Consider the following 10711-nt stretch of genomic DNA (forward strand, 5'->3'; position numbering starts at 1 on the left):
AAAAAAAAAAAAAATAAAAAAAATAAAAATAAAAAGGAAGCAGGGATGTTATCTAGGGTCAGTGACACTAGATACATTTTAGTAAAAGGTCTGTTAGTCTCCACCTAACTGGCCGCAGTTATTACTAGAAAGGGGATGACTGGGGAAAGGGAATGTTTGTGTTTCAATTTTTTCTTCATGCTTTTTCACACATGCCAATTACTTGAATAATGTAAAACTTAATTCATAAATTTATGAACAGTAATTTGTGTAAGATTTCAGGTGGGACCAAAATGAGGGGACTCCATAAACTCAAAAATAAGCATTTCACAAAACTCTATGCTTGATTTTTTTTTTTTTTTTTTTTTTTTGAGACAAGATTGTGCTCTGTTGCTCAGGCGGGAGTGCAGTGTTACAGTCACTGCTCACTGCAGCCTTGACCTCCTGGCCTCAAGCAATTCTCCCACCTCAGCCTCTTAAGTAGCTGCAATCACAGGTGCATGTCACCAGGTCCAGAAAATATTTTTAAATTTGTTATTTGTAGAGATGGGGTTTTGCTGCATTGCTCAGGCTGCTCTTGAACTCCTATGCTCAAGCAGTCCTCCTGCCTCAGCCTCCCAAAAGTGCTGGGATTATGGATGTGAACTACTGAGCCTAGCCTTATGCATGTATCCATGATTTTTAATGGCTGTAAATGATTTATCCTGTGTATGTGCTATAATTTATTTAACAAATCCCCTAAGACATATTTAGGCTTCCAGTTTCTTACTATTATAAACAATATAGTGATGAACACCTTGCCCATTATCCATATCAGAATTACTTAGGACATAGTCTTAGAAAAGAAGATGTACCCAAACTTTTGATATTTACTATCAGAGAGTTTGTAAGGAGACACCTTAATTTTGCATATCTGGTTGACAAAGATGAACACATTTGGAAACATAGGTGGTTGGTAAAAATGAAAAACTGGGCATCTTGTATACATCAGTGGAGGGTAATTTGGTAATGTCGATCAAAACTGTGACAAACTTTGGTCAGGTGCCTCTGAGCCTTCTCAAACATGCATCGGCCTTGGCCTGTGATATGGTTTGAATCTGTGTCCTCACCCAAATCTCATGTTGAATTGTAATCCCCAGTGTTGGAGGTGGGGCCTGGTGGGAGGTGGCTGGATCACAGGAGACCAATTTTATTTAGATAGTGACCACCTATCTTTTAACTGGATCTCTGAGCTCTGGGAAGAGGCCACACTGAATCATGGGTGTCCAAAAAGGGAGAATTATTATGAGGCTAGACCACATGGATGCTTTAACAGTGCACTTAAGAAACATTTTTTTAAAACAAATTTCTAAGTGTCTAAAATATACTCTTCCTTAAAAACCCAGGAGTAGCTTCTGTTGCAATAATTAGTAAAATATATATATACATGTGTATATATACACATATATATCAGGTAACACAGTACAAAAGCAAGCAGTTTAAGAGCTGAGATGAATCTGTCTGTTTACACTCCTGGGAATGCATAAGGAAAAGCAGTTTTCTCCGCAAATGGGAGTCTGATGCCTTCTCCATTTTCTTTAAGGAACCTCATGCTATTATACACTATTTTAGGTCCCTCATGCAGCAGAGGGTGCAAGAGAAAGGAGAGACAGCAGAACTAAATGAAGAAAACAACCTTCAGTCAACTGAGAAGAAAAAAAAACTTCTGCTCAAAAAACACAAGGACCTAGGAGAGAGAAAAAAGAAAAATCATGAAAGCCTTTTAAACACACACACACACACACACACACACACACACATATCTTGGATGTTAGCTTTTAATTAAGCTGACTTTTAACCTTTTGAATTTCTTTTAAATTTTTTTTCTAAATCTCATCAACATATTTCAACTAGGACAAATAGCTGCTATTTCAGAAGTACCAAGTATCAAACCAGAAAGGTCTTGATTTAGGAACCAAACCCAGGCTGTTATGGAAAAAAAGAAGACAGAACCTCAGCTATGGAACTGCAGTGTGGGTGACAATCATTTCTCTTTCAGTTTGGCCTGGCTAGCAAAAAGATGGCCTTGTTATGTAAATGAAACCCCTTAAGTAGTCAAAATCAAAATCTTCCCCACTTTTTTACTTTTACTGGCTATTTTTTCTTCCCCACCACCCCTTTTCTGATGGGAATTTAGCCACTTCAGAGGCCTTGTACCACATAAATTGGAACTTTCCTTTGGATTTGATCAAGTCAGATAGAATTGGCCAAACCCAATGGGAAAAGGACCAAAACAGCAAAAACAGAAAGAAACAACAAAAAAAATACCGGTTAAGCATAACAAACAAATGATCACACAACTTGTATGATTACTGAACACTGTAATGGTAAGGAAAAATTAAGAGCAGCTGGTTGTTAATCTTATCTTTAGCCAAGACAAACCCCAATTCAGTTACTTACCTAGGGACGGGTCAGGCTGAAGACTTGTCTCTATCATCTTAGAAGCAGGAAAAAACCCCTCAAACTTGTCTTCCCTGTTGGGAGCGAGTTCAAACTCCAGAAATGAGTTTTCATGGTAGCAGGAAAACTTGCCTTCCCTGTCGGAAGCAAGTAAAACTCCAGAAAAAGAGAAGCGTTGTTCAGAAAATAAACTTTGGCCTTCGAACAAATTTTGGGAAATGAGGGATTCCCTGGATAGGGGACTTCCAGACCTCAGCAACTTGTCAAATTAGTTTGAGCCACAAAGATAGCTCAAGCTGCTAGCAGGCACTGGTAGAATATTTGTCAAAGGTCAGGAGCACCTCTACTCAGAATCCCTTTGTGGTTGCCAAAATGTGAAACCCCAAAATCTGAGACAGGTCTCAGTCAATTTAGGAAGTTTATTTTACCAAAGTTAGGGATGCATGCCTGCGACACAGCCTCAGGAGGTCCTGATGACATGTGCCCAGGGTGGCAGGGTAGTCAGAGCACAGGTTGGTTTATATGCTTTTTAGGGAGACATGAGACATGAATCAACATATGTAAGATGAACATTGGTTTGATCTGGAAAGGTGGGTCACCTCAAAGCATTGATGAGACCACTTGAAGCAGGGAGGTTGACTTCAAGGTCATAAGTCGATAAAAAACAAATGGTTGCATTATTTTGAGTTTGTGGTTAGCCTTTCCAAAGGAGGCAATCAGATATGCATTTACCTGAGTGAGCAGAGGGATGACTTTGAATTCATTTATTTTCAGATATTTATTTTACAAAATCAGATATGCATTTATCTCAGTGAGCAGAGGGTAACTTTGAATTGATTTATTTTCAAATATTTATTTATAAAAGATTTATTTTCCTTTCACAATGTTAATGCCATAAATAGTAATTTCTTAGATCTACTAATTTTAGTGTTAAAATAGGTTCCAATAATTATAAAACTTAATATGAAATATTTTGTGGGGAGATTTCAGGTTTAGTATTGGTTGTATATAGGAAAGCTATTTGTATTTATATATGTTTTTAAACTAACATCTTAAGGCATTTTGCTACTAATCCTTATGGTTTTATAGAAAACTCTCGGCTGGGCGCGATGGCTCAAGCCTGTAATCCCAGCACTTTGGGAAGCCGAGACGGGTGGATCACGAGGTCAGGAGATCGAGACCATCCTGGCTAACATGGTGAAACCCCGTCTCAACTAAAAAATACAAAAAACTAGCCGGGCGAGGTGGCGGGCGCCTGTAGTCCCAGCTACTCGGGAGGCTGAGGCAGGAGAATGGCGTGAACCTGGGAGGCGGAGCTTGCAGTGAGCTGAGATCCCGCCACTGCACTCCAGCCTGGGCGACAGAGCCAGACTCCGTCTCCAAAAAAAAAAAAAAAAAAACCAGAAAACTCTCTAAGAACTTCCTAGATTATGTCATCTGCTAGTTACAGTGATTTTGACTCCTTGCTCCAGGTTTTATACCCTCATTTTTTTTCTTGAATTATTATATCAGGAGCTTTGACCTTACTTTGAACAGCCTCAGCAGTGAGAGTACACCCCTGTCCTCACCCAGAGTTTTACAAAGGGCTATCTGGTATAATTTTACCCTGCAGGGAAAAGCTGACCATGGAGGAGCCTGATTCATCTAGTGTACTGTTCACCTCAGGACAAGGAGCAGGGCCACCACTCTGGCTGGAGACCTGCCCTCAGTCCAGCTCAGTCTCAGGCCAGGGGCTGTCAGATCCTTCCTCTGGCCTCTCGCCCTGCTTGATTCTGAAATGTTTGGTTTTGTCTCCACAGGGCAGGACACATCCTCACAGAAAATTGAAGACTTGATGGAAATGGTGAAAAAGCTGCAGAAAGGTCATGTGTCTCCTTTGTGTGAGGCTCAGCCTGAGATTTGGGGCCAAGCCGATGTGGGTTCAATTTCCGGCCCCACAATGTACAAACTTGGGAAATAATCCTCTTCACCTTCTCTTTCTTTTAAAACTTAATTACTTAAACTAAAAGGGCCCCATGATTCAAAATTAAAGAAGGAAAAAGGGTAAGGAAGGCAAAGTGTTTTCCCAAAACCCTGTCCCAAACCTCTTGCTGGTCACCCATTTGGCTCCACTGCAGTCCATTAAATCCAGAAGTTGCCACCTTCACTTCCCTTCCTTTCCCCTCACCCGCTACTCCCTCTTTGCTCACTAGGCTCCTGCCAGCTGTGTTCCCACCTCAGAGGGGGTCTTTGCACTGACTACCTCCCACCCCAACCCAAAGAGCTGCAGGGCCTGCCCCCCTGCCACCTGATTTGGGGCTCTCATGATACCTTCCCATATCTGAGGAGCGCTTTCCACTCCTTTGTGCTTTAACCCCCCTTGCCCTACTTTATTTCTCTTGAACACAGTTACCAAAGCTCCACTCGGTACCTTATTGTGTCTGTTCCCAGTCTTGCCCACCCAGAACATGAGCTCCGTGAGGGCCCCACACAGCACCTGCTTTCAGTAGGTACTCAATAGATCTGTGTTGCATGAAAGCAGCAGAGACACAAGGCTGGCAACCACCCCACCTCTGCCTGCCCTGTCAACTCAACCTCCTTTCCTCCCTGCAGTGGGAAGCCTAGAGCCCCGAGTTGAGGTCCTGATTAACCGGATTAATGAGGCCCAGCAAGGTGAGTTCAGGGGCCTTGGCTGCCAGCTAGGACCAGCTACATGGTTTGCGGGGCTCAGTGCCAAATGAGAATGCAGGGTCCCTTGTTCCAAAGTCACTGGTTATTCACAACAGCAGCAGCAGAGCCTTAAATTAAGTACAGGGCATTTCAGCATGCAACTGCCATAGTTAATATACCCACGATCCTAGCCCTGCTATCAGCAGAGCCTGGCAAGGAGAGCCTGGACTTTGGAAGCCTTGTTTCCTACTGTATAAAATCTAGGCCACTATAGATTTTCCTGAAGGCAAATGAGAAATGTCACTGTTGGCAAGAGAATACAGGCTGCACTCACACAATATTTTTCTGCTCTCTGGTGAAGCCAAAAAGAAAGCCAATGAAGACCTAGGAGAGGCCCGGACCATCTGTGAGGCCCTGCAGAAGGAACTGGACTTGCGTAAGAGAGCCGGGGGTCACCCAGAGGTCCCCACAGTGTCTCAAGCCTCCCCTAACCCTGCATTCCAGATGATAAGCATCCTTGCCATGGCCGAGGGTCCTGTACCCTCTCCAGCCTCATGTCCTGCCAGTCTCCCCCTCTCCTCTCTGCTTGTGAAAGTGTTCAAGAAACACCCTCCAACCTCATTCCCACCTCAGAGCTTTTGCCAGGTGCTGCCTATGCTTCCTCAGATAATACAGGTTCCTCTTTCCTCACACCATCAGTTCTAAGTTAGAATGTCCCCAGACAGGATGACTGGCATTCCCCAGTCATCCCATCTAAAGGTGGCACCCTGTCACCATCTGATCACATGCCCCTTCCTATTTGATGTGTTTCTTCACAGCCCTTGTCCGACTTCATGGGTGTTTGTATTTTTTCTCTCCTCCCCATGTAAAAGCATGGGCATCCTCCAGGGCCTTCACAGCCACCCTCTATAAACGTGAAGGCCCTTTGGTGCTTCCAGGGAATGTGGGCACCAGAGGGTAGGGAAGGGCTCACCTCGAGGGGTTCACATTTGGGTTGGGAGCAAGGCTGTGCCCAACTTCCCAGTGACGGTGAGCAATCCCCATCCCTGAGGGTGCGTTGCATAGTCCCTGATGCCAAAATGTGTCACTGTTTTCCAGTACATGGAGAGAAAGTACACCTGAAGGAGATCTTGAGCAAAAAACAAGGTATCTGCCACTCCCCTGTCTCCAGGCTTGTTCCTTTTGCCAGCCCACAGAGGCCCACTCTCCCCCTATGGCAGCTGAAGCCTTTTGAAACCTGTCCCAGCTTGCCTCTCTCCTGTGGCTTCCACCAGACGTGTAGTAAATGTTAAAGCTCAATCAAGTGTCCACAGACCTGACATGATCTGGCCATGTTCCCCTTGCCAAAACCCGATACCTTGACAGGTTCTCATAGGGCCCTGTTGCTCTCCCTACAGAGACCCTGAGGATCCTCCGGCTGCATTGCCAGGAAAAGGAAAGTGAGGCACAGAGGTAAGAGCTTCCAGCTGAGCCTAACTCTGTCCTACCTCTTTATTCTGGTAGAGCAGAAAGAAGCAGGAAGGTGAGTCTGAGATCCACAGCTCTCATTCTCTCCCTCTAAACAATGGAGAGTCCAAAGAGTGTCTTTCCCCTTTGGCTCCAACAGCAGGCAGTAGTGTTAAGGGTAACTCTCTCAATGGCATAGACATTCATTTGCTAAATTATCAATTAAATTTCTTCAACTGGTTTTTATTCTTTGCCTTTTACTCTTTGTCGTACTCCCTGGATATCTGTTCACTCATCTGTCTGGTCACTTGTCTGTTGGCATTGAGCCAGCCACTTGTCCATTCTCTCTCCATCCATTATCTTTTCATCCACCCATCGATTTGTCCATGCATTTCTCCACTTCCTGATTTAGCTCATTTTGTTACCAGAGGCCCCAGGCCCTAGCACACTGAGATTTCAGTTCTTTGGGAAAACCAGATGATACTAAGATATGTGTGCATTTGCTTACTTGACCATGTCCACACTAATCTCTCTTAACCTGACAACATTACTTCCAGGGGGCAAATGCTCACGTCACCCCCTACCCATCACCTGTTACAGAGAAGGACCTTAATGTACAGAGGGGGAGAAAAGTAGCCTTAATAGAGGGAGGCAGAAGCCCCAACCCAGTGCCCTCCTGGGGCTTAAGAAAGCATGGCTGAGGGCTGCCTCACCTCTCCCAGGAAGCACACCGTGCTGCAGGAGTGCAAGGAGAGAATTTCTGCTCTAAGCTTGCAGATTGAAGAAGAGAAGAACAAACAGAGACAGCTGAGGTAAACCTTAGCACCTGAGGCAGGGGGTTTGGATGGCTGGTAGTTGGGGCATAATGTCAAAGATGGGGGTTAGAAGAGCTGGCTACGCTGAGCCTTAGAGGTTCCAGGTGGAGAAGATGCTCCCAGTGGAGCAGAGACCATGAGCAAAGCACCCCAAGGTCTGTGTCTGAAGACCCACAGACTTGGACAGTCTGTGAAGGTGGTGATGTCATCCCATATCCCCTCATGCCTGTGGTTGGCCCCCAGGTTGGCGTTCGAGGAACAGCTGGAGGATCTGATGGGCCAGCACAAGGACCTCTGGGACTTCCATGTGAGTCCCTCAAAGCCACTTCTCCCCTTTCCACATCTACCCTAGCAGCACCAGGCCCAAACGGTCACTTCCTCTCACCTGCCACACCCAGTCCTCGAGCAAGCCCTGGTGGTGCTAAGATCAACATTGCCCAAATCCAGCCCCTTATCATCTCCTTGTGGCCCTGCTGCTCAGTGGTCAGGGGCATCTCTGATGAGCCAAGGTCAAGTTTTCCATCAGTGTCAGTGGATGTGTCTGGAACCATCACGGGCACAAGGGAGACAACGAGGATAAGCAATCAGTGTTTGCCTCTCAGGAGGACCCTAGGCACTGAACAAGAAAATAGACAGTGAGTGTTAGGAAGGAAGGGCTCAGTGAGGAGGTCACGCCAGGACAGAGGGGAGTGGGGGGAGCTGCAGAGCTAAACTGGTACTTGATCCTCCAGAAAACAGCCAAGACTCATAGTGTTTGCAGGTTTATCTGTTTTAACAATTCATGAGCCTCCCCACTGCAGCACTGCAGAGATGTGGGATGACAGAAGTGCACAGGGAGGAAATGGCCAGTGCCATGGCCCTAAGGCTGTACTGTGGCTGGTGTGCACAGAGGGGCAGAGTTGTTCGAAGTGAGGCATAGTGAGCAAGTATGAAACAAGATTCAGATAGCCTTCTTTGAGGCATGGGGGAAAGCCAAGAGGTGTGGACAGGCCTCTTTTCTTCCCCCTCAGAGGCCAGAGCGGCTGGCAAGGGAGATTTGTGCTCTGGACAGCAACAAGGAGCAGCTGCTCAAGGAAGGTGAGGCCAGGGAAGGTGGATGGCCCATATCTGACCTCACGTGCCCTCATGTGCTCACCTGCCCCTTTGTGCTGCAGAGAAACTGGTCAAGGCAACGCTGGAAGACGTGAAGCATCAGCTGTGCTCCCTGTATGGGGCTGAGGGCCCCTCCACCCTCGATGAGGGACTCTTTCTCCGCAGCCAGGAGGCTGCAGCCACAGTGTAAGATGTGGAGGTGAAGAGGGTGGGAGGAGGGAGTGGGTGGTGCTAACCACCCCCTACTGGACCCCCCAGGCAGCTGTTTCAGGAAGAGCACAGGAAGGCTGAGGAACTCCTAGCAGCTGCTGCCCAGAGCCACCAGCAGCTGCAGCAGAAGTGCCAACAATTGCAGCAGAAGCGGCAGAGGTGTGTGTGGAGGCCCTGTCCCCGCAACCCCCACCAGGAAGGTGACTGATGTGGTATCTCCTCTCTCCACCTTCTGTCTCTCTGACTCTTGAAAACCTCATGTCCCTCCTCCACCCTTCCCTCTTCTTCCTTCCCCCATCCTACCTCTTCCTGTCCAGGCTGAAGGAAGAGCTGGAAAAGCGTGGAATGCAAGTCCCTGCCCAAGCCCAGAGCACACAAGAGGAAGAGGCTGGCCCAGGAGATGTGGTAAGCCCCAGAACTGGGTGTCAGGGAACAGAGACAGCTACTGAAGGGATGGCGGAAGGTGCAGGAGGACAAGGGAGGGGGTCCTGGGACTCCTCAGAGGATGGTCTGTGGCGAGGGGCTTTCCCATAGTGGGTCCACCCAAGGTACTCATGGAGCAGGAGGGGACCGTGTGGCCATGGGGACGGATATAGATTCCCACCCTGGGCACTAACCTCCTGCAGGCCAGTCCCAAGCCCTTAAAAGCCCCTGAGGAGAAAGACCTGGAGCTGCACACCGAGCAGGGCCTGATGTCCTCATAGGCCAGGAGGACACACTCCACCCCTGACCTTAGCCCAAGGGGCTTTCAGGAAACAAAGGAGTTACTTTGATACAACCCATCTCAGCTGAGTCTACTGGTGAGGAGTAGAGGTCGGGCCCAAGACCCCCAGGCTCCTGTGACTGAAGCCTTGGCTTGACTCTGCCTCTGGGTCTGGGCCAGAGATACATCACAGGTTTTCAATAAATGCTTCCTTAACCTCCTGGTCTCTGGATTGCTCATCTCTGGGACCTGCCAGGCTCTTCTGGGTCCCCAGGCAGAGGGATGCAGGCCTGAGACGCTCTCACAGTGGGCCCAGGAGGTCTGGAACCCACCTCCATACACACGTACACACACCTTGTGATTTATTGTTCAGTTCCTTCATTACAGGTCTGGACTATACAAACTCCCAGAAATTAAAAAAATAAAAATAAAAAATGAGGATCAGTGAGCTGGGATTCAGAATGAATGGAGTGATTGAGCTCCAGTGAGCTGGAATTCAAGACTACCATATGGTAGTCTCCACGTATTAGCTGTGTAGTTTGTGCTCTCAAGAACACAAAATGTATAACTCAGGCACTTTTGGACAGGAACAGGATAGAAATCCTCAGCGTGCGGGGAGTCAATCAACTAGGATGTAAGTCATGTGCATCTGATGCGTGCTTCAAATTCACTGAAATGCATTGACCCAATCAAGGCCAATGGTGGGAGTCAAAGTCTGCATCTTCTGAGTCAGAATACATTGAATTCATGACAAAGAGATCCCTTTTCTTGACAGGCTCCCAGACCAGGTAGACCAGTGACATGGTGGAGTTGAAAAGAGAGGCTCACTGAAGAGCACTGTTTCCATGGAAAAATGGAACATGGCAAAGTGCAGAAATTCTTCAGTCGGTCCAGGACAGATGAGTTCTCTAAGATGCGGTTAATCATACCTGTTTCAAACAAACTGGCGATACACTATCAAACATGAATTTTAAATCAAGTGGAAGTTAGAAAATATATTGAACTGAATGACAATGAAGACAACACATTTTAAAACTAATTCAGTTAAGCCCATGATTAGAAAGAACTTTAGCTTTTATTGGTTCACCAGAATTTTTTTAAAATCAACCAATGATTGTTCAGTTAATGAATAAAAGGCCTTTGACACAGTTCAACACTTATTCATGTGAAAAAAAAAAAAAGACTACTAAAAAAACAGCTTCCCTTAGATTTATTGGTGAGATGTCTAAACAATTTCATGTTGGGAATAACTCAAGGATGTCTGCAATATTCAAATACTGTTTATCATACTAGAAGTTCTATATGGTGAAATAGTTAAGACATGGATTTATGATTATATGCTTTATGAATCTCAATCTACAGATAAATTTCAGAACGT

At 46.2% G+C, this 10711-nt stretch overlaps 1 protein-coding gene across 3 annotated transcripts in view; it reads left to right on the top strand.

Moving 5' to 3' along the window:
• SYCE1 (synaptonemal complex central element protein 1) overlaps window positions 1-10292 on the top strand; it is a 12071-nt gene extending 1779 nt beyond the window's left edge. Inside the window, exons 2-13 of one of the 3 annotated variants that reach the window (XM_017893870.1) lie at window positions 4218-4280; window positions 5011-5070; window positions 5429-5503; window positions 6166-6213; window positions 6465-6519; window positions 7236-7325; window positions 7572-7635; window positions 8339-8405; window positions 8483-8606; window positions 8679-8789; window positions 8948-9035; window positions 9257-9405. In XM_017893870.1, coding sequence (XP_017749359.1) covers window positions 4218-4280; window positions 5011-5070; window positions 5429-5503; window positions 6166-6213; window positions 6465-6519; window positions 7236-7325; window positions 7572-7635; window positions 8339-8405; window positions 8483-8606; window positions 8679-8789; window positions 8948-9035; window positions 9257-9334 — 923 coding nt within the window. In that variant the 3' untranslated portion in view covers window positions 9335-9405. Of the gene's footprint in view, window positions 1-4217; window positions 4281-5010; window positions 5071-5428; window positions 5504-6165; window positions 6214-6464; window positions 6520-7235; window positions 7326-7571; window positions 7636-8338; window positions 8406-8482; window positions 8607-8678; window positions 8790-8947; window positions 9036-9256; window positions 9558-10108 lie in introns of those variants that run through there. The other 2 variants (XM_017893871.1, XM_017893873.1) reach the window with 2 other exon arrangements.
• The last annotated feature ends 419 nt before the right edge of the window (window positions 10293-10711 follow it).

Source organism: Rhinopithecus bieti, unplaced genomic scaffold (genome assembly GCF_001698545.2).
Source record: "Rhinopithecus bieti isolate Rb0 unplaced genomic scaffold, ASM169854v2 scaffold_24263, whole genome shotgun sequence".
Taxonomy (NCBI): Eukaryota; Metazoa; Chordata; class Mammalia; order Primates; family Cercopithecidae; genus Rhinopithecus; species Rhinopithecus bieti.